We start from the raw sequence: 26668 nt of genomic DNA on the forward strand, positions 1-26668 counted from the left end.
ATCCCTCTGGAGCGGCAGCCGTTGGAGCAGGTCCCACCTGAGGAGAGGCAGCGGCTGCACTCAGCTTAGGAAGGAGAAGGAGAGGAGCTTGACGGAGGCGGCGACGTTTGCACCAAACGTGACGGAATGCTATATCGAGGAGACGTCGCATTCTTTGGATGGTATTTTATGGAGCAGCAAAGTTTTGATGGTATTTTCCGGATATGGCGATCTTTCAATGCTATGAAACCAATTTTCCCTTAAAGAAACTACTAATTAATAGTACGTAACGCGGATGGGAAGGTAAGCTACTAGCTTGGAGCGAGAATATTCTATCTCCGTTGTGTTTGTGGCAGTTAAGTTAGTTGGTGCGTGTGTAGAATGGCGACCCATGCACGCACGGAAGAGAAGCAGCCAGCAGCCAGGTGACGCTTGCGTTACACATTTAAATTTGCAGTGCTCTGCTTTGCTTTGCATGGAGGAAAGAGGGAAGTAAGAGAACACCTTTTACTATCAATCCCACAAAGTAGCTTAGCTCTATATATATATATATATGTGCAAGTTACTACGACTGTACTCATCAGATGCTGCATGCATGTTCAGATTGAGACATGTTAATTTGCAGCTGGATGCTATATGGTGCAAGTTACTACCGATCCGTTAACGACCTGCGCTGCATTGCCATGTTCGCTCGAAATTATCAGCCGTACCGTTTCAGCGAAATAACAGTATTTCTCTCTCACAACAAATCAGCATCAGCATCAGCCATTTTTCCGGCCAGACGAACACAAGCTTCTGCCCCCGGTTGCTTGTATTGCATTGCAGCATTTGGTTGCGTACCCTGTGGGGCTAGCAGTTCCTTAGCTTTGCTTGCCCCCGGCCGGCCGGTTAATTGGAAGGAATGAATAGTAGCGGCCGAGACGTACGCAAGCACACGTCGTTCGTTCCCAACATATGAAGCCATCCATCGAGCGATCGAGCAATTCCGGTCGGACCCGCAAGGAATAAACGACATATGCTTGTTCCTTCTATCTATCTATGTCCGTCCGTCCGTCCGTCCATTAACGGCAAGTACTACATAAACATGATATATATATATACAGCATCGCATCGATCTGCTTTGCCGCCAGAGCATCAGACATTGATGTACAGCTTTAGCTTCTTCTTCTTCTTCGTAGCTTCCATTGCATTGAATTCCATTCCTAGCTAGCAGCTACAGGGAAACGTGCGCTAACAAAGCACTTGTTGCTTCATTAGATAGGTAGCCAGGCCAGACCAGCAGGAGGAGGAAGAATAAGAGATAGAACATTCGTTCATCGATCGAGAATAAGATCTAGGAAGCAGCAGCTAGCACGCAGCCAGCAATCAATCCATCGACATGACGACAGGTGCGATGAGAGAGATCGTCTTCTTCGACGTAGAGACGACGGCTCCGTCGGCGGCGGGGCGGTGGTGGCTGCTGGAGTTCGGCGCCATCCTGGTGTGCCCCAGGAAGCTGGTGGAGGTGGGCAGCTACGACACCCTCATCCGCCCGGGCGACCTCTCCGTCGCCGTCACCAGGCGATTCACGGACGTCGAGGCCATCGCGTCGGCGCCGCCCTTCAAGGACGTGGCCGACAAGATATTCGACATCCTGGACGGTACGTAAGTACGTTTCTTTCTTTCTTGTTGCATGCATGGCATTGGTGCTACATATGCATGCATTCTTAATTAGCTGCCTGATCGATGAGATGATGGAATTACTAATATAAATATGGAACTCCTGCCTGGCTCTGGCCTCTGGCTGCAACTGCAACAACATCCTATCCAGGCCGCGTGTGGGCTGGGCACAACATCCAGCGCTTCGACTGCCCCCGCATCCGCGAGGCCTTCGCCGACATCGGCCGCCCCGCCCCGGAGCCCGCCGGCGTCATCGACTCCCTCAACGTCCTGGCCGCGGAGTTCGGCCGCCGCGCGGGGGACCTCAAGATGGCCACGCTCGCCACCTACTTCGGCATAGGCAAGCAGAAGCACAGGAGCCTGGACGACGCGCGCATGAACCTCGAGGTGCTCAAGCACTGCGCCACCGTCCTGCTGCTCGAGTCCAGCCTGCCCGACGTCCTACGCACGCAGCAGGCTCGCCAAGCCGATGGCGCCGCGGTCACCAGGAGGATGGCGGCGCACCGCGCCACCGTCACCACAGCGGCACCGGCGACGATCACCGTCACCTCGTCCTCCTCTTCTACGACGGCGCCGCCTAAACATGTGCAGCACCACCGGACCGGCGTCTTGTCGCAGACCAAGCTGCCGTTTACTCCTGTGCGCCACCAAGCGCCGCCACGCCCGGCAGCACCAGCAACTGCACCTACGGCAACCCCCACCCCCTGCGGCAAGCGGAATAGCCTGGGCAAGGTGGTGCCGAGGGCCGTCGCCCAGCAAGCTGCTGCTGCTCCATTGAGTACTAGCACAAGCAGGCGCCCGGTGACGGCGACTGCAGCGACGACGCCCTTCCACATGATCCTCAGGCACTCCAGGGCCATCCTCAGATGAGGGATCCGTCTTTCTTTCTTCTTTGGATGATCGATGATGACGGATATGCTTATTAGCTAGCTACGGAGAAGAAGATTGAGTTGCCGAATTATTATTGTTTCGGCTCAAATCTGTCTTTTCCTAGCTGTAGCTCAGCGACCATGCACACTATTACTACAACCAACAGACTGAAGATTCATCGACTAGCTAATTGGATTCATTCCATTCATTCCTAGCTTGGATTTTCATTCCATTCAATTGTACAGTTCATCGATTTGATTTCATCCACGCACCTTAGTTTAACTGACTCCGTCAGATTTAGTTGTATAGTTTGGTGTTGTATAGTTAACATAACATGTCATTCGACCACTTCATTTGTATAATTTACTCTGAATAATTGCTTCATTTGTATAAACTACTCTGAATAATTGTTTCAGATGCTCTGTTCTCGGCTGCACATACGTGAAGGACTCCAGTTTGGGATAATTGTTGCAAATGCTCTGTTCCCGGTTGCACATACGTGAAGGATTCCAACATGATCCGTGGACAGTACCAATAACCAACAGATTCTTCCATCTCAAAGCTTACGGCATCAGATGCGCATGCTTTTGTGCATATCACCAAGAAATAGATAATAAATAAATCAAATAACGATTGCTGCAGCACCGTCAAAATGAGCGGCGGCACGACAGAAAACGACTAATAAGAAGACCACCCGCTTTCAAGCTGCTACTACTCCCTCCATTCCAAATTACAAGCCGTTCTGGCTTTTCTAGGTGTCTAGAGAAGTCTGAACGACTTGTAATTTAGAAAAGAGGGAGTACCATTCTTGCAGCATCCTCAGAAGCCTCGCAAGTGACAATGAACAGCATGGCAACATAACTGAAGATGCATTTCAATTTACATCCAAATGCATGACGGTATTTACAGACACCGACATATGGACCCATCCAACCTTACTACATTTAGCAGACACATACAACATCTAGTACATACACCGGACACCTCCATCTATATTTACATCCGAGAGCTATGCTCCCTTCGATCATGCAGTTTCAAATGCCACAATCACAAGGGGCACCAAACGCTCTGACTCGACTCCGACTTGACTCTTCAATGAGCAGCTAGCAGCTTATATAACGAAAGAAACTAGTTATATCCTCAGCTGGGCAGCGAAAATGTACAGGTTGCGGGGTAGCAAAACAGGGTTAGGTAGGGTCAATGCGGATCATCAGGCAAATGTAACTGCACAGTGAGGGGGCTCTTTGTTCCCGCAAGCAAAACCTTCGATTCTTACTTTCGGGCTGCTGGCCCCGCAGGTCGGAGAACCTACTTCAACTCTTCCAGCTGCCATTTTTCCGAAAGAGCTTCCTAAAGGAGAAAAGGATGGTGTTTTCTTTCCAAACTGTGGGTCATTGATAACAGGGTTGTTAGTGCGTGCAGGAGGTGAGCCACAGAAAAAGGCCACCTGGCTGCTTGAATCAGTATCCACATCAGGGTCATTCTGTAAGAAGAGACAGAGTTGGCCATCATAATCCAGAAGAACAACATGCTGCAATACAACACGCACAGCCTACTTAAATACCAAAAAAACCATTGATATGGCAGCATACCTTGCTAAGGATGAGATCAACGATATCACAAGTGGGGTCTGCTCTATACAATGGGAGTGCCCTGCAATCGCAGAACACAAACAGTGTCAGCAAAAGGACCAGTCATATGCTTGGCTACAGCAATTATCGAGAAATTCGAGCATTCCCAGAAAAAACATTATGAAGTGATCTGAAATGTGGCAGGCAAAACACATAATCTTATCCAACTAGTACATGTAACCGCATTCGACGTTTCTGTTTGGCTAATAAATGTGGACGAGTGCGATTGCAACGGATATCTGTCTATCAACAAATTTATGGAACAGCACATGTAACACTAAGTAACGTCTATTGCCTTTTTTTTTGCCGCTATATGCACTTGTTGCTGACGGAAGCTTGTAAATGTCATGCGCAAAATCCTTGCACCCAGAAGTACTTCTGTTTTGTCGCCACATGTAACACTATCTGTTTTGTCCGTTAATGCTCAGCTTGCGGCCCCCAAGCTTATGTGAACGGATCTCTTGAAACATATGACGTTACATTGCATGAAAAATTTGGCGCGAAACAATAATACTATATCTGCTGCCCTTACTTGGAGCATACGCAAGAGACGGACTACCGATTGGCCTTCCAGATCTAGCAAGTATGCAGGCATTAAAAAATATGCAAACCTAAGCCCTAGCAATTGGTGCTCAAAACCTAGCAAGGATGAAAGTACATACAAACATGCAACATATGGCCTACCAGTTGGCGCTCAAAATCTAGCAAGTATGCAGGCATACAAAAATATGCAAACCTATGGCCTACCAGCTGACGCTGAAAATGTAGCAAGTATGCAGGCAGCAGCCATACATGAATATGCAAACTATAAGGCAGGTTCAACAAATTTTTATTCGATGTCAGTATGGTGCATGTAAGTCCGTGGTGGATAGAGGAGAGTGAAGAAAGAACTAACCCGTTAGACTTGGGGCTGGGCCAATTGAGGAGCTGTGGGCGGGAAGGGCGGCAAGGAAGAGGGCAGATGATGTCTATACGAGGCGCAGGCTGCACATCCGTCTGCCAAAACCTTGACCTTCGGTCAGGCATTGGTTCAGCCCTGGAGATCTGGTGGGCGGCTCCGGCACCAAGCCTCATCATGTGGTCCATGCCCATGCCCTTGACAGAGATGATTGTTGAGCAGCGGCTGGATTGAGAAAAAAATTTCAGAGAGGAACAGAGGAAAGCATAAATGAGGTATCAACTCAATCAATCCGACAGAATCAATTGTTTTGCGGGTCAAACTACAGAAATTAACACAGACTTGTACTAGCCTAGTGCTACAGACTTATTAAACTTCCATGGTGTGGCCCCAAAACAACAGGTCGTGTCCAACAAAATACATGTCAAGCAGCACTAAAAGCAGAAGGCCTAGCTGATCCTCGTTTCCACAATTCATCAGCTTGCAATGAACTACTATGCAGAAGACATTTATGAGAAAATCTTCCAACAAAAACTTAATACCCGTTCCATGCATCCACGCATGATGAGATTATAAGCTAAAAATATTTGATACACAAGATCAGATAGGCAGACATTCATCGGTGGTCGGTGGTCATGACAAGATGCACACTGCGCAGGGGCGGACCCAGTAAAGGACATGGGTGCACATCCGATAATTTTTGCAGAAGAGGTCGAAGTTAATAGTAGGCATGACGCTAGATGCATGCTGCATAGAGTTGCGATTGGATCAGATCCGAATAGGAATAGGCAAATAGCTTAAGTTAGGGTTTGGGAGCTCGGTTTCGCACAGCAGGAAGGGAAGGGAAGGGAAGGCAAGCGAAGCGAAGGGAACAGAAGGGGTGGGTGTGCATACGCATACCTTGTGGCTGCTCGGCGCCGGCGAAGAAGACCTGGGCGCCTGGTGTAGAGCAGCGACGGTCGCCCAGGCAGGCGTCGCAACGAGAGAGAGAGAGAGAGATGAAGAAGGGAAGAAGGCCTGAAGGGGAAAGCAAGGCGAGAAGAAACGGAAGGCAGGTGCAAGGGTGAACCTGGGCTGGGCTGGGCTGCCTTTTCGTAACTGGGCCGCAAGTTTGTTTTGGGCATATACAAAAGCCATCAATCCCTTCCTCCCTACTCATGGTTGATTGGTGACGTGGCAAAAAATTTGTCACCCCGTCATGACGAGGTGCGTGCCGTCTACCACCATTGTTAACCGTCAGCACCCCGCGATCGACAATTGCCTCGCCTTGTCCTCTTCCTACGATCCATGGCGCACCACCGCTCTTCTTCCTTCTCTATCGTCATCTTAATTTTCATCTTCCTACACCTTGGACCCATCCTTCCAGTGTCGTGTCTTGCTCTACAGCTTTATTATCTTCAACTCACAGCACCAGCAATAGCCACCGTGACGTGTCGTCTCCAATCAAAGCATTGATCTCATGTTGCCAGCATGCCGCCAGGAGTTGAGATCACAAACAATTGGCGCAGCGGCGGATCATGGCTGAGCCTGTGGAGCCCCCCTCAACCCCCCTAAATTTTTATGTCATTGGATGATAGAAATGAGAAGCTTGAGCGTTGAGCTGAGGTTGAAGACGATGCTAGAGCGTTGAGTTGAGCTTGATGTCTTTGTCCCCGTGTGAACTTAAGCCCCCCCTAGATTTTCATCTTAGATCCGCCACTGAATTGGCGGATGTGTCTCATGTGGCAGTCATAAGTACGAGGCATTTGGGGTTTTTACTATAATTGGAAGCATTTTTAGGATAATTGGGAACAGAGGCAACCCTCGTCTGGCCTTTGAGGCTCTACACTTAGAACTATTGAGGGGCTGCTCTTATGGGTACAAATATTCCTGTCCATAAACAAAAGTGCTTAGGATTAATTTTAGAATATCGGATTCACCACCCCCCTCATGCCAATTAGCCCCCTTAGGTCCCGGTCACTCGCATTCCTTTCTGCGCCGTCATCATGGTGGTCGTCGTCACAGTGGCATAAGGACAAACTTAGTATGAGTTTCATCTGTATTTAACAGGTTGTCATATAAACATTTCTAATAGCATGATAACGTTTTAAGAGGAGAGAGAATAAGTGAGATTCATATAGACGGAGACTCTCTTGGCTACATTTCAAACTCAAAATAAGTCATAGAATTAAATGTTTGTACAATATTAGAACCAAGGTATGCATTGAGGGTGGTTATTTCATTAACGTTTTATTGCATTCTATCAGATGTGGCATTCTTGAAAAACTACAAACAACTCCCGAGAAAAAGATATGTTGGGGAGATGCATCTAGGCCCCGTTCGCTTGTCTTAAAATCCGGCTTGTTCGGCTTCTTTTCAGCCGGAACAGTGTTTTTCTCTCACAATAATTCAGCCGGAACAGTATTTTGGCTTGTTTTTCAGCCAAATTCAGCCAAGCGAACGGGGCCTAGGATTGTTTTATGATCGGTAAGGACACCTAAAAGGTCTACAAATATCATTGGGAAACTTGTAGAATATCAAGATATGTGCCTTGTTATTAAGGCGTCACCTAGGCGTCTGGGCGGTTTTTAAACCGAGGCTTTGGGCTCGCCACGACTTTGCCGTGTATGACATCACCTCAGGCGCCGAAGCATCGGCTGCCCGCCGCATGCGTGGGAGAAGGTACTGCGCGCGTGAAAGAGAGGGAGTCGCGCGCGGGAGGGAAACGTGCATGCCGAAAAGAGAGCAGAGGAGGGAATCACACAGCGCGCCTATACCTCTCCCGCAAGCGCCGCATCAAGATTCCATGTGATTTGAGAGAGGAGAGGGGGGAGACAGGAGAGTGGGGGAGAGAAGAGGGCAGTGGGAGAACCTAGAAGCCGCCAGCCCGCCTCGATCTGCCGTCTGCCCGTCTCAATCTGCGCCCCCGCCCCTCTACTCTTCGATTTGTGACTACTCCAACGTCCGCTCATTATCCGGCCTAAACTCCTTCCTCTGCTCTGCGTCTTGGCCAGCGATTCACAGCATAAGTACATCTTTTCAATCCCCCTCGTTCCTCTGTTCTATGCGCACCCTCGTTCCTCTGTTATGTGTTCTCCCTCGTTCCTCTGTTCTTTGTTGTGGTCTACTCCTTCCTTTGCTTGGATCGGTGCGTATATACTGGATTCCTTGCTGCTTTGTTATGTCATTAGAGTCTAATCTGTTGCTATTGGGAGGAGAGATTGTAGATTTGCTATTTTGCTAGTTCATGTTGTGCACCAGTACTCAACACTACTTATTATGGTATTACATGCTAAGAAATGGTGGTATTAAAGTTTAATTTGCTTCTAAATTCTAGTGACATTATATATTAAGGTGTTTGTATGGCGTCGTCTCGCCTCATGCCTTAAACGCCTAGGTGTTTGGAAGGGGTAGCTCGCCGCACCTCTCCTTACCGCCTTACTGGGAACTTTGAACCGAAAACAAACCCATTAAGAACCCAAATAACCTGAATTATTATTTTTATTTGGGTTTCTAGTTCAATCCTGATTATATTTTAGTTAGGGATACAGATTAGGGTTCTATCTTTGGCCTCTAAAATCTGAATAGCAGATCATGCTTGTATTTATTGCTATGAAAAATAATTCATCTTGCATACTTGCTGCATCAGGAAACTGACAAATCAAGGTCCTCTAGGTCCCATGGTTCTGAAGCAAAGAAAAAAGATATGAGAATAACAGATGCATCAGTGAAGAGATTTACGATCGGCACTGTAATAGAAAAAGAGCCGAGCATATTGGTTCACATATTACTATGCAGTCAGCTCGGCTTATTTGAATCCCTACAAAGTGAAGCATTACCACTTTCACCAAAATGGTATCCTAATTTCACCATAAAGCAAACAAAAAACCAAGCACAAACAAATTGACAAAGTGAAGCATCACAACAGAGACATATCATCGAATACGCAGGATGCAAAAAGCAGAGTAACGTATTGAGTCTGGCTGCTTCAAGGTTGCACATGCTGCTGGTCTCCAGGCTTGGGAACGCCATGAACCAGCATTGCACAAGATGTTTCTCAACCCGCTCGAACGCCACAAATTCCAGTAGCCGGAGGCCATCACGGCGTAGCCGTTGTGCTGAGTGTCGTAATCCATTTGTGCCACATGGGACTTCCACTGCCGGTACCTGAGAGTAGAAAATAAAGAGAAAGTGGAGATTAAAACAAAACTACAATTGAGAGAGAGGGGGATGGAGATTAGGGCCATCACATACCTATCACCTTGGCCACCTCGTCGTTCAGTTGGGAAAGCTTTATCTCGCCATCATCAGTGTTGCTTTGACGAAAAAGCGAGGCAGCATGGACGACACCACATGGTTTAACCTGCCTACTGATGGCACCGCGACGGTGGATCCGGTGTCGACGGCGGTAGATTCGACGCCGGTGTAGGTGGACCCGATGTGGAAGCGCGCATTGCGAGGAGATCCGTCATTGCCGCCTGAGCACGCACGAGCGATGACGATAAGGGCGGCGTGGGATGGGATCGGGGGAAGCGAGGGAGGGGGCGACGATAGAAAGGGGAGGCGCCGAGGAGGAAGAGGAAGGGGGCGACAACGGAGAGCACGAGAAGTGGAGGACGGAGACGGAGAGAACGAAGAGTCGAGGACAGAGGGGTGGGGAACAGACAACGACTGATTTGTGCAGCTCTTTTTGGAGTACAGTCGTAGAGGCCTCCGCTGGCCTCCAAATAACTTCTGGTTGAGGGCCGACGGACGGAGAGAACAAAGACTAACTGGCCCAATTTAACGAAGAGAGAGCGAATCGATGATCACACACGCACGAGACCACGTGGCTGCACACAGTTCGTCAACAGGAGGAAAACAGTAATCAGAGCGCTCTCGTTACGCGGACTCCGGGAGCTATATGGAGTAGTATATATATATATATATATATATATATATATATATATATATATATATATATATATATATATATATATATATATATATATATATATAGGGAGAGGCTATTCAGTAGCCGGCTACAAAATAAGTTATTCTGTAGCCACCTCCATTTACCATAATTTTATATACTAATTTATGATAATGTCAATATATATTTACTATAGTTGGGTTACTATAACACATAGGGATATTTACCATAACGTTATAGTAAACCACTTAGTAAGGAGTTACTATAATCTCATAAATTAACATAGTAATTATAGTAACTCAAGGTGGCTACAGAATAGGTTATTTTGTAGCCAGCTATAGAGTAGTTGTTCTATATATATATGAGATTATAGTAAACCATAACGTTATAGTAAACCACTTAGTAAGGAGTTACTATAATCTCATAAATTAACATAGAATAGCTGGCTACAAAATAACCTATTCTGTAGCCACCTTGAGTTACTATAATTACTATGTTAATTTATGAGATTATAGTAACTCCTTACTAAGTGGTTTACTATAACGTTATGGTAAATATCCCTATGTGTTATAGTAACCCAACTATAGTAAATATATATTGACATTATCGTAAATTAGTATATAAAATTATGGTAAATGGAGGTGGCTACAGAATAACTTATTCTGTAGCTGGCTACTGAATAGCCTCTCCCTATATATATATATATATATATATATATATATATATATATATATATATATATATATATATATATATATATATGTATGTACATTGCTCCACTAAAAAAAGAAGCGTCCATAGGTTGTGCAATGTTTCGAATGCAAGACCTTTGACTCGAGCCTCTTTCACCCGATCAATTTTGAACCTTTTTTTTATCTTCGGTGAATATATCGTCTTTCGTTAATATAGATGTATACTACTAGCGCTTCTTAATCTCTATATATCTTTTCTTTACATAAAATAAATATCTCTAATCTAATTAATTTAGCCCTTAATTAGTTTCCTCTATACAGTACGTTCGTTTCTTGGTATCTAACTTATAAATCATGATTTATTAGTCAGCCAACAATATTTTTCTCTTATACCAAACTAATTAACCGTAATTTTGGCCAGCCCAATCGAACCGAACGTGTATTATTCGCTACTAGAGCGCAAACCAGGAGAGGGCCCCCCGTTCCGTCAGCTCTTCAAGGCCTTGTTTAGATCGTAAGTTTTTTCACTCTTTTTTCTTCACATCAAATCTTTAGACACATGCATTGAGTATTAAATATAGATAAAAAATAACTAATTACACAGTTTAATTATAAATTACGAGATAAATCTTTTGAGCCTAGTTAGGCCATGATTGGACAATAATTATCAAATACAAACAAAAGTGCTATAATACCGAATACTAATTTCTAGCCTCAATCTAAACAAGGCTCAAATCAAAGTAGGATGGGTCAATCAAATCAAATCAAATCAGGCGCAGGGGCAAATGCGTCGTTCCATAGGAGCCGCCCACTGGCCATGCCCATACGCATACGGTTTCTTCTTCCCATTGGCGCTCCCTTCCCGAAACGCCCGGAAAGCCTTGATTCACGGTGACTGCGACGACTTCTCAGCCACCGATCTGTGGGCCCGTGTCGGAAAAGGGACCCGCTGGCGGTGGCACACAGAAACCCGCATCCACCTGTCACCTCTTCCCGTCCAAAGTGGGCGGCCGCCACCGGCATGGAGGGAGGGGGAAATTGGGAGGGAAGCCCGGAAGGAAGGAGTGGTGTGCCCGCCCAACGGCAAAACCCAAAATTTGAACCCCAAGTCTCCACCACCACTACGACTACCCCACCAACACCAAAACCCCTCCTCCCTCCATTTCCATTTCCTCGCCCCACCGATTCCCCGTTCCGACCGCGAAACCCTAGCCTGAGCGCCGCCGCCGCCATGCCGGACCTCCCCTGCGACGGCGATGGCGTCTGCATGGTCTGCCGCGCCGCCTCCCCGACGGAGGTCGACCTCCTCCGCTGCTCCACCTGCGCCACGCCCTGGCACTCCCCGTGCCTCTCCAAGCCCCCCGCCCTCGCCGACGCCGCCAGCTGGAGCTGCCCCGACTGCTCCCCCGACCCTGCCGCCGCCGACCCCGCTCCCTCGGGCCCCGCCAACACCCTCGTCGCCAAAATCCGCGCCATCGAGGCCGACCACACCCTCTCCGACCTGGAGAAGGCGCGCCGCCGCCAGGCCCTCCTCGCCGGCGACGCCCCCGACGACGACGATGACGAAGCGGCCGACGATGCCCTCGAGATCTTCGGCAAGAACTTCAGCTGCGTCTTCTGCATGAAGCTCCCGGAACGACCCGTCACGGTATAAACAAAAACTCTCGCCGACCCCTCTCTCCTCATTTTACATCAGCCGCCGAATCGTCTTCTAGAGTGATGCGCTTCTACTCACCTAGATCTTCTCCGTTCTGATTCCGCCTGTTCAAATCCCAAGGCTCTGGATGCTCATCCACTGTTTGCCTTTGTGTTTCCCTTCTTCTTATGTAATCCCAACTCATATGTGCACTACTTGGCCTGCTATTTGATTCAACCTGTATTCCTACTACACTTTTTAGTCCCAGTGCCGCGGATTTTGTTTTTTTAATTAAAAATGAAAAATAATTAAAAACAACCCAAGCCTCCTCTGTATGTTCATGCCATCTACTTTCGTCCTTATTTATTTCAGTTATGAACCTGTACCGCTACATTTTTGAGTCCCAGTGGTCCTGCTGATTTTTTATTTACAAAAATAACAAAATAAAGATAAAATAACCCAACGCTCCTTCTCTGTGTTCTTGCATCTATTTTTCGTTATTATTATTTATTTATTTCAGATATTCCTGTATTGCGATACTTTTGAGTCCTAGTGCTCCTGCTGTCTTTTTAAATAAAATAAAACAAAGCCAAAAAAAAAAACTCTTACAATATATTCTCATTTTCTTTATTTGTTCAGATATAAACCTGTATCGATACACTTTTATTCTGCACTGTATATCCTTGTTTTTCAATCAGATTTTTTACCCTTCGTGAAGCACCTGCATAATGTTTATTTTCTATGTTCCTTAATTGGTAAGTGTTAATTTACTGAAACTTACCAGATATCACGGATCATGCATTGTCTGTATGTTTGTAATGGTTGCTGTACGGAGTATGTTTGTAACGGTTTTGCCGTTCTTTAATTGGTAACGTATTGGTAGTCTCTTTAGTCTTTACTCTTTAGGAGATGATTAACCATTTCACTCAATAATTGCTTGTGCCAATTCTAATCTATATATACTTTTCTTTTGCAGACACCCTGTGGCCATAACTTCTGCTTGAAATGCTTCCAGAAGTGGATTCAGAATGGGAAGAGGACCTGTGGGAAATGTCGGGGACAGATCCCGGCCAAAATGGCTGAGCAGCCAAGAATCAACTCTGCGCTAGTCGAAGTTATCAGGATGGCTAAGATTTCAAAGAATCCTAACTCTGCTGGCTCAGCAGTTCCGTATCACTACATACGAAATGATGATAGGCCTGATAAGGCATTTACAACTGATAGGGCTAAGAAGTCTGGAAAAGCAAACGCATCAAGTGGCCAGATCTTTGTGACCATTGCACCTGATCATTTTGGCCCCATTCTTGCAGAAAATGACCCCCGCAGGAATATTGGTGTTAGAGTTGGGGAAACATGGGAGGACCGACTTGAGTGCAGGCAATGGGGTGCTCACTTTCCTCATGTAGCTGGTATTGCTGGCCAGTCTACGTATGGTGCTCAGTCAGTAGCTCTTTCAGGAGGGTACGAAGATGACGAAGATCATGGAGAGTGGTTTCTTTACACTGGAAGGTTTACTAATTTAACCACTTGCTGTTCTCCTTACTTTTCATGATTGATCCTACATGTTATCTCCTTATTGAAATGTCTGCAAAATTATATCTACTAATGCAGTGGTGGAAGGGATCTAAGTGGTAACAAGCGGACAAACAAGGAGCAGTCATCTGATCAGAAATTTGAGAAGCTGAATGCTGCTTTACGCATTAGTTGCTTGAAGGGCTACCCTGTCAGGGTTGTGCGGTATGCTTTCTTTTGATAAATCCTTACACATAAAACTGCAATTTTTGTTCTTCAAGTTTCATGTGATCTTCTGGCGATTTCTGTTTTTTTATATGACTGGGGCCCTGCTCTTGCTTGATAATGTCAATGATGTTTCCTGGTTGTATTTAGTCTTGTCTATTTCTCTGTTTCCTGAATTCTGAAACATTGAGGTTGTTGGGTGTTTTGACAGTTAGTATACACTATGTCCTGCAATTGTTGGACCTTTGTCTCACTATATTGTCTTAATAGGTCGCACAAAGAGAAACGATCCTCATATGCTCCTGAAAATGGTGTGAGGTACGACGGGGTTTATAGAATTGAGAAGTGCTGGAGGAAGATTGGTATTCAGGTAACTTAGTTCTCCTTTATACAGATTGCAGATGTAGATATACTTTCATACTACTCCCTCCGTCCACGTATAGTAGGCGCAACTCCAAAAACACCAAGACCAAGGAGCTGATTAATTACCACGTGTTTTTAGGCGACTTCCTTTAATTTCGCCTCCAAATAACTGTGCCCCACGCTTCTCCGTCATGCGCCATTAGCACTCGCCCCCGCATGCATTCCGTTTTGGCTTTCACGCGCATGTAGTATCCTTCTGGCTAACGTCTAGTGCTAACGGCCAGCTGCATGCGCGAGAGCCAAAAAGTCTGAGCATAAATGTTGCATGCAGCCATGCGTAGAGCTGCCTTGTATTCGAGGACAGAAAAAATATGGTTACACCTAGTATACGTGGACGGAGGGAGTATGCAGCTACTTATTAGCTGACAAAGTGAATAAGCATGTGGAAATGTATTTACTCTTCTGTCCTCTTTTTTTTTTTGCCACAGGGTAAGTTCAAGGTCTGCAGGTATCTCTTTGTACGCTGTGACAATGAACCAGCTCCTTGGACCAGGTTGGACGAAACACTTCATCTCATCACTTCTAGACTAGTTCCTGATCTTCAGGAAAAAAAATGTGATTCTTCCTGCTGACATCTGTGCTCTGATTTTTAGTGATGATCACGGTGATCGTCCAAGACCCTTGCCAAAGATAAAGGAGCTGCAAGGTGCAACTGATATAACTGAGAGGAAAGGGCGTCCTTCATGGGATTATGATGTATGTACATCTGTTTCTTCTTTCAGTGTTACTGTACCGTGTTATGGATGGTTTGTATTCATTGTAATAGGAGAAAGATGGCTGGAAATGGATGGTGCCTCCGCCAGTCAGCAAGAAGCCTGTTCTCTCTGGGGATCCTGAGACTGACAAGCAAATCAGGAGAGCAACAAAGCGTGCTCATTTGTCTGTTGCTGAAAGGCTGCTTAAAGGTTCTTGCTCTTCTGTTTGATTTATTATTTACTTCTTAGGTTCCTTTTATGATGTTACTGTGAAAGCGTGGTCTCAGGATTTGTTTGTGTACCCTGATCCTGCAGAGTTTGGTTGTTCTATCTGCCGGGCAGTGATTAAAGAACCACTTACGACTCCATGTGCTCACAACTTTTGCAAGACTTGTTTGCTTGGGAAATATGATAGCCAGTCCTCTGTGAGGGAAAGAAATCGTGGTGGTCGGACTCTAAGGGCACAGAAGATTGTGAAGACGTGCCCTTCCTGCCCAACTGACATCTGTGACTTCTTAGAGAATCCCCAGGTGTGTTGAAGTACTGAGTTTTGTTGAAGCATATATACTTCACGCCAAAGCACAAGTCTAAGGAACGGCCCTGTTCTCACAGGGGTACGGTGCCGCTGTGTATGGGTGGGGCAGGGGTTCGGGGGGTTTCTGGACCTGCGTGAGAAGGTTCTTCTTAATGCAATGCCCGGGGGGTGGCCCCCCCCCCCCCCCCCCCCCCCCCCCCCGCAGGTCCAGTTTTTTTTTCTTTAGAGTGCAGAATTGGTCACATGATATGCTTTTATGTATTTGTTTCAGATCAACCGAGAAATGATGGAGCTGATTGAGACTTTGCAACGCAAGGCTGTTGAAGAAGGCAAGGTGGCTTCAGATGATGCCGAGGAATGTGGTGATGGTGACTCTGAGGAAAATGATGGTGCTTTGGTGAAGGGAGAGGATGACAGCGGCTTGAATGAGGAAGAACAAGACAGTGCAGATGCTGATGGTTCTGTGAAGATTGTGGTTGAAATCAAGGAGGGAGGAAAAGATGATAAAAAGTCAAAGATGGGCGCGACTGAAGTGGTGGATGTGTTAGTTGATGAAGATGCTGCGAAACAGACGAAGAAGCGCAAGGTTGATGAAGATGCTGCGAAACAGATGAAGAAGCGCAAGGGTGATGCTGAGACTGGCACCAACGGTGCCAAGAGGATGAAGAACAGTGCTGCCGTGGAAGAGGTTGCTGTGTGTGGGACTCCTGTGAAACGGACCATGAAGAGTGGTGATATGGATGCTGAAAGCAACGGAAGTCCTGCTGTGAGCAGCGGCCGCAGGGTGACCCGGAGCAGCAGTGTGAATGCCACTGGAGCTGATGATAGTCCGGCGAGGAGGACCAGAAGCCGTGCCACAGCTGATGCTGGTTGCTGAAGGTAGAGGAAGCGTGGAGCGTGGATGCTGATGGTCTGGATGGAAGCAGAAGCCAGCCGTCGAAGCAAGGGTCCGTCTTTTTGGGGTGGTTGAACGTAGACTGGGAACCTTGCTTTTTTCATTTGGTTGGGTGGTGCAAGCAAGGCACTCTTTGCTGTGCAGTGTTGCAGCTGTTTCTTTTGGTTTGGTTTGGGAGACCGATTGCTGCTTCCTGGATGCTAAGCGTTCATCCAAGACCCTTAAAACTATTAGTTTTAGCAGATCAGACCCATTGGGCGTAGAATTCTCGTTTCCTACTTGAACTGAATTTCTGCCTACAACTTCTACTCTGTCGTACTCTTATGTGCGTGATTTGAGTACCGCATCCTACCTGCTTGCTCATTCACTGGAAATTCTATAATTCAGATTGCATCCATCACATTTTGCTGTCTCGTACCAGTAGAGATCCTGAGTCAGTTCTGGCCCTTACATACAGTCAGCTCTGGAAGATATGTTTTTTTTACAGATTTTTACAATCGTTTGTTCTAAGGCCCTGTTTGGATGATCTAAAACTAAAGTTTAGATGTGTTAAAATTTTGTTGAGCTAAAGTTTATGTAGATCATTTTTAGTCAAGTGGTGGTTGGATACATGGACTAAAAGTGAACTAAAGCAAAAAAAAAAAAAAAAAAAAAACCCTACACATAGACTCATGGATACCTTTTAGTTCACTTTAGTCTATATTTGCCAACTAATGGACTAATGGTAAGTTAGATTAGAAACCGAAGTTTAGTCCACATGTTTGGATACCTATAGACTAAACTTTAGTTTGGGGTATTCAAACAAGCCCTAGATGATGAATACAGTGGCAGGCAGCCATTCAAACAAGGAGGATCAACCAGCACACCAGAATCTGACTGCAGAAGTTTCACAAAGACAAGGCATCGGGACATTTGCGTGAACACGTGATGTGCACATAAATGAGATCAAACATAGCAAGATGAACCCTAAGAAAAACAACTCAAATTGATGACCATTTTCCAATCCTGGTGAGTTCAACTGTACAACTTCAATTCACCCGCCTGAAACACACACCTCTCCCTCTCTACCACTTTCAAGCTCTTCTCCATACCTGTAGCCGTCGACATATAGCTCGCTCAATGGTAGGGCAAAACCAAGGCACGATTTAGGGTGAATCTTCAGCAGGCTCATTCAGAGCAGAATTCTCATTAGTCTGTCACACTCAACAAGTCACTGCCTTGCTGACGAGGACAAAAAAGAAGCAAAACTGGGGATGATTTATTACAGGCTCTTCAGCCTCCAGTTAGTGGGCAAATACTGCCTGTCCTCAATTGGATTGGGAGCCAGCTTCTCTTTAGTTAGGAGAGGTTGATGGACTTCCCTCTTTAGTAGTCTCTGAACCAGTGAGTGGTCTGTTTCTCCCAGACCGAGAACGGACATTGTTACCCACAGGGAATGGCTCCTGATAAGAACGTGTGCAACTCTGTGTCAGTCATTTCACAACACGGCAAGTTTTGTTTGTACAAGTTAAGGATTACCGAAAGGTTTGTACAGCTTAACGTGGGTGGGACTGCTACATGGGTTACGGTATACAGTGATGACAACGAGAGAATATTACACGTACCTGATCTCCGGCATGTGGACCATCTTTGTGGAAAAGCATAGGACGGCACCATTTCTCTTCATTCATCAGGCTAGAATTCTGAAAATGAGCAATCAAAGCATTCCTTCCCTGGATTCTGGCGTATGCAAGTGATGCCACTTTCTCACTATTGAACTTCTCCCATTTCTTGCCGTTGAATGTCTGAAAAAATTATCAACTCCAGTTACTTCTTCTCATATTCAATCCAGGAGTTAAACAGGATATATTTTCCCTTACTGTGAGGTATCAAGGCATGGGCACAGCAATATACCTTGTAAAATGGAATTATGTGCTGTGGATCTGTCATATTGATGAAAGCATAGCCCACGTTACATTTGTTCTGAGGAAAGCAAAAGCTGCAAGAGTCAGACCCTATGAATCTCACAAGAAGTTCCATCCTTCACACTTGGGGGGGGGGGGGGGGGGGGGGGGGAGGGGGGAATAATAACATACCTTAAAATCAATTGGAAGGTAGATGAAATCATAGGTTCCTCGGTGATTCTCATCAATGACAGCCAAAAGCAGCTTACAGTTGTACCTGTTGATGGCATTGACTATAAGTCTACAGAACAAAAAAGGCCAACCTGATACAATAACCTGGGTGTATGGCATCAAAAGTTGGCATAAGGTGTAAACGTACTTGTTAGGAATGTTTTTTATCATCAGAGTGGTGCGCGAGTCTTCACCCTTAGCTATGCGGTCAAGGCTCCAGCTCAAACTGCTTGTTTTCAGACTGGGCAGCATTTCCATCATGCCTGCGGCTCCTTATCCGATCATTAGTGGCATCATATGAGGTGGAAACATGCACCATAGGATTCCTTCCGTTGGTCAGCATGAAAAATTTGCTGAATCGATGGAAACCCAGCACTTACGGGGGAGAACATGGTCTCCCTGTAATTTCCTCTGGCAGATGCAAATACAGAGAGATCTGATGGATACAGCTGAGGGCTGCCAGGAAACCCTACACTTTCAAGGGATCCTGGATGAAAAGAGTGTGCATTTGCAAAACCACCAACACTGTTTGGAGCTGAACCCAAGTGATGTTGGTCCATAGGATGGGCAGCAGTGCGCCGCACGTGAGGAGGCATAGCAGGATAACAATGCATATGCACTGGTTGCTGAAAGTTAGACCACAGCATTGGAGCAGAGGGGCTTTGAGGAAAAGCATTTGAGTTACTCCAGGTATAGTGATGTCCATGAAGGGGGCAACTTCCAATTCCAGTAACTCTAAATGCTGCAAAACAAACAAACAAACAAACGATGACCTTTGAAACAGAATGAAAGAAAGGAGCATAACGCAATCTAATCAGCAATAACCCATAAGTATAACATCAGCTAACATATCAACGTTTGTACCCATATACCCTGTGCTTGGCAACAGTACATATGTGTAATTAAATCCAGTGGAAATAAAAAAAGAGCTACCAATTTTACAAATCCATGCTAAACAGGCGAAGGCTGCGAAGCAGTTAAACAAAGCATCGAAAAGACAAATTATAAGCAGTTTGCCTGAAGAAATTTTACCTTCATTTTGATCAGAGGAATGACCATGAAGGTCATTGTGGTCAACTTTGTGATTATTGTAGTCCATTCCTTCATTTAATCTGAAGTTAGAATTCCTTGCATTTAATGTCATGGAGTTAGCGCCATTGCAAATACCATTATGATACTCTGGCAGTGAGTGTGGGTGGAAGGCTTGCAGTCCACCTCCAAAGTTGCCATGACCAAGTGATCCACTAGGTTCACCAAGAGCAATTTGATTACTGTGCTGTCGTGTAGATTCAATTCTGATAGGCAATGACAACTTCTGAGGAGCATTCACAGAGAAGCCATGTTGTGATTTATCGTGTTGTGGTCTAACTGGAGAATATAAATTACAAACAGTGCTGCTCTCCCAACTTTTAGGGTCTAACTTCCCTGTTTGACATGTGAAAAGAAAGTGCAGGCTCAAAATGTATGAATACTAGTAAGGGGCGAATAATGTTAAAATGACTACAACTCATATGTTACATACCAATGGTCCCAAGTGGAGAGTTCTTAAGTTGGTGAGCTACAGGCATTTTGCTTCTGTTCTCCAGAACATTGCTCTGTGAAGCTGGTAAGCACAGAGAAAACATGTGACTTCACCACATAAACTGATAGGGTTTGGTGGCTATATAGTATAACTTGCCAACCAGAATGCATGGGAATGGAAGTTTAGACTTCAGTTGAAGTTGTACGTTACTCAACCATTAGACATGATAAAAGTACTAGCTATTGACTATTTGTTTGGTTCTCATGCAAATCCTATCGTTAGAAGGATTTGTGCAAGTTGGTCTCGAATTACCATGATGGAAGCACCACAAAGGCTACAAGAGAAACTGTGAAACTGTGAAGGTTTTCCTTACACCTATAAGCACTTGATTACCTTTTTTGTCCCACTATCCATATATTACAACTTGCAATATCTTTGGAAAATTGCTAGCGTATTAGTCCCATGTAATGAAGAAAGATGATAGTGTTCGAGAAAAAAAATGAAGAAAGGTGATACTCCCTCCGTTCCAAATTATAAGACGTTTTGGCTTTTCTAGATTCATAGCTTTTGCTACGCACCTAGATACATGGTATGTCTAAATACATAGTAAAAGCTATGAATCTAGAAATGCCAAAACGTCTTATAATTTGGGACGGAGGGAGTAGTATATAGTGTATGTATGACAAGATAATTGGTCATTATGAGATGCTACTGGAAATGGTGAAATGATGCCAGCCAAGTTAATTACCAAGATCCTGCTCCTCCAGAACGGCTATGGTCAACCTTGATTTGTGAGCATGACATGTCACCGTTGTTGAGGTCATTCAGCGCTTCTTGTGCTGCTCTGGTATCATAGAATTCTACAAATTTCTTATTGCAGCTTGTAGGAGCCTTGTAAATCTATAACCCAAAAGGAAAAGAAGATCGTCAGAATAGTTTGGAACTCGAATTTCACAAAGAATGTTCAGAAGTAATGATACCTCCTTGACATCGCCAGAAAGTTGACTCTTGAAGGACACTTCACGAATTTTGTCGACATTGTTGGAATCATCATGCTCTAGCTCCAAACCTCCTCCAGTGTAGAATATATCTTCATCAGCATCATCCTGGTTAGACAAGCCAGTGTATTCGAAGCCATCAATAATTCCCGATATCAAGTCATCGTCATTGGGAAGGAGATCTCCAATAGTTTGAGCTTCCATTTCTTTCATGGACCCTAGAGGATTCATCTCCCTCACAACCGGTATCATTTGCATCAGCTGATTGACCATAAACGCCACTTGCCATCAATCTTGCTGCTGCAGCGTTGAGGCAAGGAGGGAAAACATTGTCAAGGTAAATAAAGAAACTGGCCAATAGCACATTTCGGACGAAATGATACATGCCACGCAATAGTGATGGTACCAGCTTTCCAATTTCTAGTAAGTATTAGTTTCTTGAAAAAATGCAAGGGGAACTCACATTTGCTACTGAAGACTTTGAAGGAGCTGGATGAAGGGCAGTCTCCGTAGTCATGCGCATGTTGATCAGCAGTGTTTGGTTCAACAAAAGCTGTCCCTCCTGTAGACAAGCCAAGACTGGACCTGGAGCTACTGAGGACATCACCCCAAGAAATCGATGGTATGCCAGGAAGCATTTTCTTGTTGACCCACCAAATTACCAAGGTTAAGCATGCCCATCTGCCCCTTAAAGGCTTGACCTCGTTGATGTTCCAGACCACCTTCAGGACTTGAGCCCATGGGATGGACCTTATCAAGTGGAGAAGTGAAAGCAGGCTTGCTCCCTGACATTAATGAACATGAACAATACACTCAGTTCCTGAAGAGCTGTTCAATCTATTGCATGTTACAGCCTTCAACAAATGAGTCTGACGATATGTGATCAAGGCATTTAATTGCTAACTGTGCTCATTGAACCATCCAACTAATTCCTACCTAATGGTCTTGAGCAAAAGTTGTATAAACATTCCAGGAATAAGGATGACCATTGGCCAGGCTCGTTCCCTGCTCAACTGCATCCAAAATGCTTACTAAAAAATGAATGCTGATGAATTAGGCAACTTGGGTGGCATGCATCTAGCAGTCCATATGGGAACTTCCTGGCAAGAGAAAGCACGAACTAAAACAATACAGCAGACCAGCTAAGTTTCTTGTTTTAGTCAATTAGTTATTAATAATAAGGTGCAAAGAAAAATTTGGGGAGAATCGAGCAGAATATCTCCCCACACAATTTGTAAACATTAATCATGAGCCTTGTTTAGTTCCTGGGTGTAAAGTTTTGGGGTGTCACATCGGGTGTCACATGGGGGTGTCGCATGGGGTGTTCGGACACTAATAAAAAAACAAATTACAGAATCCGTCAGTAAACCGCGAGACGAATTTATTAAGCCTAATTAATCCGTCATTAGCACATGTGTTACTGTATTGCTTTATTATCAAATCATGGACTAATTAGGCTTAAAAGATTCGTCTCGCAAAGTAGTCGCAATCTGTGCAATTAGTTATTTTTTAGTCTATATTTAATACTCCATGCATGCGTCCAAACATTCGATGGTATAGGTGTAAACTTTTGGGGGAGGAACTAAACAAGGCCAGTTGATATCTGGAGGACGAGTTGGACAGGGCAAGTTAGGTACGTATCATTTTAGGAGATTTAATTTATTTAAGGTACAATAACTCCACTAACTACCAACAGCAAGTATAGAAAGGTCCATACATTTTGCAAGGGTCAATACATGAGGAAATGAGAGAGGGAGGGAAAAAAAGAGAAAGCCTAACTGACAGTTTGCATCATGCAAGAAGCAACAATCATATGAAATGAAATAGCAGCCACGAATATATATATATATATATATATATATATATATATATATATATATATATATATATATATATATATATATAAAAATGAAGCAGGTCGCGCACCTTTGTGATCGACCATTGACTCTGATGATTTCCAGAATCCAACTTGCCTCTGCGTAAGGAAGACATGGGATGGGAGGGAGGTAAGGAAAGCATGTAGATGCACTGATTTTGCATAATTAATCTGAGAAGAGAAGGAGAAAAAAAGAAACAAGCTAGATATTTGTTGCTAACCTCAGTGGGGACGAGATCCTGGGAGAAGAATGATGAAGATGGCGATTCTGACAGGGGAGCAAACGGGGACAGGTGGCTCCTGTCAACGGCTCCGGATGCTATCACCATAGGTGCAGGATTACAGGAAGCTCCGTTGTTTTATTTGGCAGGGCTAAGTTTGTTGTCTGCGTATGGCACCCCCACCCTGTTTTGTTTGTCGAGGAAACCCAGTCCAACTCAGCTCAAAAACTGAAACCGCTGGAGGTTATGGCCCCTCTCGATCATTAACTGCTTCCTGCTTAAGAAACATCGAAGAGTGAATGAGGTGATGAGGAGGAAACATAAAGCCAAAAGTCTCATTCATTCATTACAGGGCAGGTAGTTATCTCATTGTCATTGATGAATTGACAGCAGGAAATGAAGACAGGTTTAATGGATCGTGGCCATGGAATGGAAATTACAGTATTCTTTTAAAGTAAATAATAGTATATTAGTAATAATAATATGAGAGATAGAGTAAATTTGATTAAGGGAGGGAACGATGTGGAAAGAAAGAAAGAAAACGTGTGCAGGTAGGAGAAAAAGGCAGAGAGGTGAGACCACAAGAAAAGGTTGCTTTTGCTTGCTAGTTTTTCACCATAATCAGAAGAAGAAAAACAAAAAGGGGAAATGTCGCGTCCTGCCTGGCAGAAACTAGTATAAGAGAAAAAAAAAATACTAATTGGAAGGCGGCATCAAATCCCCATTGGTATTGGTATTTGGTAAGAGCAGCAAGAGAAGAGGGAGGAGGAGGAAGAAAGGGAAAATGACAGGGGGAAAAATAAAGAACTGACCGAAACAACAAGGGAAGGGAAGGGAAGGGAAATCCGGTGCAGTGGTTCTTGAATGCTTTGCTATTGGCTTATGGGCAGCATGAATGTAGAAGGCCCCGCTCTCTTCGTCGACCCCAGATTAATCAGCAGGATGGATGGATGGATGGATGGATTTGTAAGTAGTAGTATGTCAGAGCGAGGCAGGCTGGTTCCTGTGTCTAGTGCTTGCTGATACTAATACTAATAGATAGTGTTGGAACAGCAAGCATGCCCTGCCCTGCCCTCTCAGAGAAGAGAAGAGAAGAGAAGAGAGGAGAGGAAAAGAAGAGGAGTACAAGTGGAGAAGGCATTGCTTTGGCTTGAGGCAGGAAGCAGAGATCGAGATGGATGGGATTGGAGTGGAGTGCAGTGTTGGAGAATGCAGAGGAGACGACAGACAGGCAGACGAGGGGAGAAACGGAAATGGAAATGAGCGGAGGAACGAAGGAGGATAAGCTACGCAGCACGCCTACGCGATTCCAATCCAATCCAACCGGGCCACCGGCGGCCGCCATGCCTAGTTGCCTTGGCTTGGCTTGCATTAATTAATTCTCCCGCACCGCAAGCAAAGCAAGCCCAAATGGCCAAATCACCTTCACCTTCACTTGGGAGGGGGGATTGATTGGCCTTGGCTTGGGGAAGCAGCAGATGGCAGATGGCTTGCCGCCGCACGCAACGCCCGGGGAAAAACGGCCGCCATTACGCAAACAACAGCAAGTAATAAAATCAGTTGTGCTTGTTACTGGACTCTGGATTCACGGATCGGAGACGGAGAGGGAGGAGGGGGAGGAGTAGAGCATCTCTATCTCTATCTCTATCTTATGATGGAAGAATAGATCGATCGACATACTCCTCCTCCTAGTCCGTCCGTCCTTCCTTCATTCCTAGACTCAGGCCAGTCTGAGGGAGGGAGGGAGAGCTAGAAAAGAGAAAGAGAGCAAGCAGCAGGAAGAATAGACAGACAGAGACAGACGACAGATGCATGGAGTGGATGCCATTGCCGTACCTCTAGGTCGCCTGTACTGTACTGTAGTAGTACGACGCAATGCAATGGCAATGCAACACACTGCTGCTTCCTCGTCGGGGGCGGGGGGCGAGGGGCAGGGTGTCGCCGGCCGGAGCTCGAGGAGACGAGGCAGAGGCTGTCTTGTTTTCAATTCTTTTTCTTCTCATCAGCTCGACTCCGAGCAGGCAGGCTGCACTGCTCCCTTGTGTTCGCGTTTCTTGTGCCTGTGGGTTGATTGATGAGGGAGAGAGAAAGTCTAGTCCAGTCTAGAGAGAGAAAGGGCAGGGCAGCGCAGGCAGCTGTTCTCTCTCTCTTTTTTTTTCTTTTTTGATTGCATCATCCTTCAAACACAAGTTGTACCGTCTGAACTTAGGGGCGTTTGGTTGAAGTTTAAGGCTCTGTTCGGCTTACTTTATATTCGGCTTGTGCGGCTTCTTTTTTTAGACAGAACAATATTTTTCTCTTACAACATTTCAGTCAGAACAGTGTTTTTCAGTCACTTTCAGTCAAGTTTCAGCAAGCCGAACGGGACCTAGTCGCTGTCCCATCGGATGTTTGACACATATACGGAGTATTAAATATAGACTAATTACGAAACTAATTGTATAGTTTGCGACTAATTTGCGAGACGAATCTTTTAAGTCTAATTAGTCCATGATTTGACAATGTGGTAAACATGTGCTAATGACAGATTAATTAGGCTTAATAAATTCGTCTCGTGGAGTACTGACAGATTCTGTAATTTATTTTTTATTAGTATAAAACATCCCATGCGACACCCTTACGTGACACCTCCTAAATTTTAGTCACCGGATCCAAACACTCCTTTACAGATAAAGTTAACATCCACTCACTCGCACCCCAAGTAAGCTAGATCTACAACTTATATTGTCTAGGTCTACGCGATACATTGCCGAGAGATATGAACCATCCGTGCGAGGCATCCAAAAACTGCCTTAACGGAACTAAATCCTGGTGAGCAGCAGCCTTTGAACGCTGGTGTAAAGATGGCAACGGGCAATATCCGCGCGGACAGTGGCTTTGCACGTCCGCGCCCACGGGCAAAATCTTGTGCCCGCACCCAGTGCCCGCCACCCGCCACGGGCAGCGATTTGTGCCCGTGCCCGCTATCCGCGGGCAAGGCTCGCCCGCGGGCATGCCCGCGTACCCGCCAGATGGGGAAGACAATGGTGGCCTGCAGGGCGGAGATGGCGTCCAGCGCGGCCGGGATGGCGGTGTGGGGGCGGAGATGGCGGCCTGTGGGGCCAGCACTCCAGCAGAGGGCAGGGGGCGGGGCGGCGGGCTACGGCGCCGCGACGGTCGCAAAGGGCAGGGGCGTGAGCGGACTGGCCGCGGCGTAGTCGCGCAGTGCGATTCCGCGAAGGGATGCGTCGTTGGCGAACCAAGGGAGCCGTATCCACCGCCACCACCCACCGCATCCGACCCCGCCGGCGTTGAGGCAGGAGAAGAGCGGGTCGTCGCCGGCGAGGCTCGTGGCCGCGACCTTCCTCCTCTTCTGCCGGTAGCCCCCCCCCCCTTCTCTTCTCGTCGCGCGGGTGG

The 26668-nt window shown here is 45.8% G+C and overlaps 3 protein-coding genes and 1 pseudogene across 3 annotated transcripts; 2 read left to right on the plus strand and 2 right to left on the minus strand.

Moving 5' to 3' along the window:
* The first annotated feature begins 1121 nt into the window (after positions 1–1121).
* LOC136482222 (protein NEN4-like) lies at positions 1122–2859 on the plus strand. Its single transcript, XM_066479454.1, has 2 exons — positions 1122–1619; positions 1790–2859. Exons 1-2 carry the CDS (start codon positions 1358–1360, stop codon positions 2506–2508), a joined length of 981 nt encoding a protein of 326 aa, XP_066335551.1. The 5' UTR covers positions 1122–1357; the 3' UTR covers positions 2509–2859.
* Positions 2860–3355: 496 nt separating this feature from the next.
* On the minus strand, positions 3356–6048 carry LOC136482231 (uncharacterized). Its single transcript, XM_066479462.1, has 4 exons — positions 5938–6048; positions 5035–5262; positions 4101–4161; positions 3356–3991 (listed from the first exon to the last, which is right to left on the minus strand). Exons 2-4 carry the CDS (start codon positions 5229–5231, stop codon positions 3719–3721), a joined length of 531 nt encoding a protein of 176 aa, XP_066335559.1. The 5' UTR covers positions 5232–5262; positions 5938–6048; the 3' UTR covers positions 3356–3718.
* Positions 6049–11636: 5588 nt separating this feature from the next.
* On the plus strand, positions 11637–16945 carry LOC136482241 (E3 ubiquitin-protein ligase ORTHRUS 2-like). Its single transcript, XM_066479470.1, has 9 exons — positions 11637–12268; positions 13233–13765; positions 13868–13993; positions 14264–14363; positions 14845–14909; positions 15010–15112; positions 15183–15321; positions 15427–15641; positions 15918–16945. The coding sequence occupies exons 1-9, from the start codon at positions 11642–11644 to the stop codon at positions 16521–16523; spliced, it is 2514 nt and encodes an 837-aa protein (XP_066335567.1). The 5' UTR covers positions 11637–11641; the 3' UTR covers positions 16524–16945.
* A 421-nt stretch (positions 16946–17366) lies between these two features.
* On the minus strand, positions 17367–25389 carry LOC136482251 (protein MEI2-like 3; annotated as a pseudogene).
* Between the last annotated feature and the right edge of the window lie 1279 nt (positions 25390–26668).

Source organism: Miscanthus floridulus, chromosome 1 (genome assembly GCF_019320115.1).
Source record: "Miscanthus floridulus cultivar M001 chromosome 1, ASM1932011v1, whole genome shotgun sequence".
Lineage (NCBI taxonomy): Eukaryota > Viridiplantae > Streptophyta > Magnoliopsida > Poales > Poaceae > Miscanthus > Miscanthus floridulus.

What these genes read in the sequence shown, in the direction of transcription:
- LOC136482241 (XM_066479470.1), top strand. Translation starts at nt 11,642, where the DNA reads ATGGAGGGAGGGGGAAATTGGGAGGGAAGCCCGGAAGGAAGGAGTGGT. An exon ending in GAACCAGCTCCTTGGACCAG is followed by an intron (nt 14,910 to 15,009) that starts GTTGGACGAAAC and finishes TCTGATTTTTAG; the next exon opens with TGATGATCACGGTGATCGTC. An exon ending in ACTTCTTAGAGAATCCCCAG is followed by an intron (nt 15,642 to 15,917) that starts GTGTGTTGAAGT and finishes TATTTGTTTCAG; the next exon opens with ATCAACCGAGAAATGATGGA.
- LOC136482231 (XM_066479462.1), bottom strand. Translation starts at nt 5,231, where the DNA reads ATGGGCATGGACCACATGATGAGGCTTGGTGCCGGAGCCGCCCACCAG. An exon ending in CCCAGCCCCAAGTCTAACGG is followed by an intron (nt 4,162 to 5,034) that starts GTTAGTTCTTTC and finishes CTGCGATTGCAG; the next exon opens with GGCACTCCCATTGTATAGAG. An exon ending in TTGATCTCATCCTTAGCAAG is followed by an intron (nt 3,992 to 4,100) that starts GTATGCTGCCAT and finishes CTCTTCTTACAG; the next exon opens with AATGACCCTGATGTGGATAC.
- LOC136482222 (XM_066479454.1), top strand. Translation starts at nt 1,358, where the DNA reads ATGACGACAGGTGCGATGAGAGAGATCGTCTTCTTCGACGTAGAGACG. An exon ending in GATATTCGACATCCTGGACG is followed by an intron (nt 1,620 to 1,789) that starts GTACGTAAGTAC and finishes CATCCTATCCAG; the next exon opens with GCCGCGTGTGGGCTGGGCAC.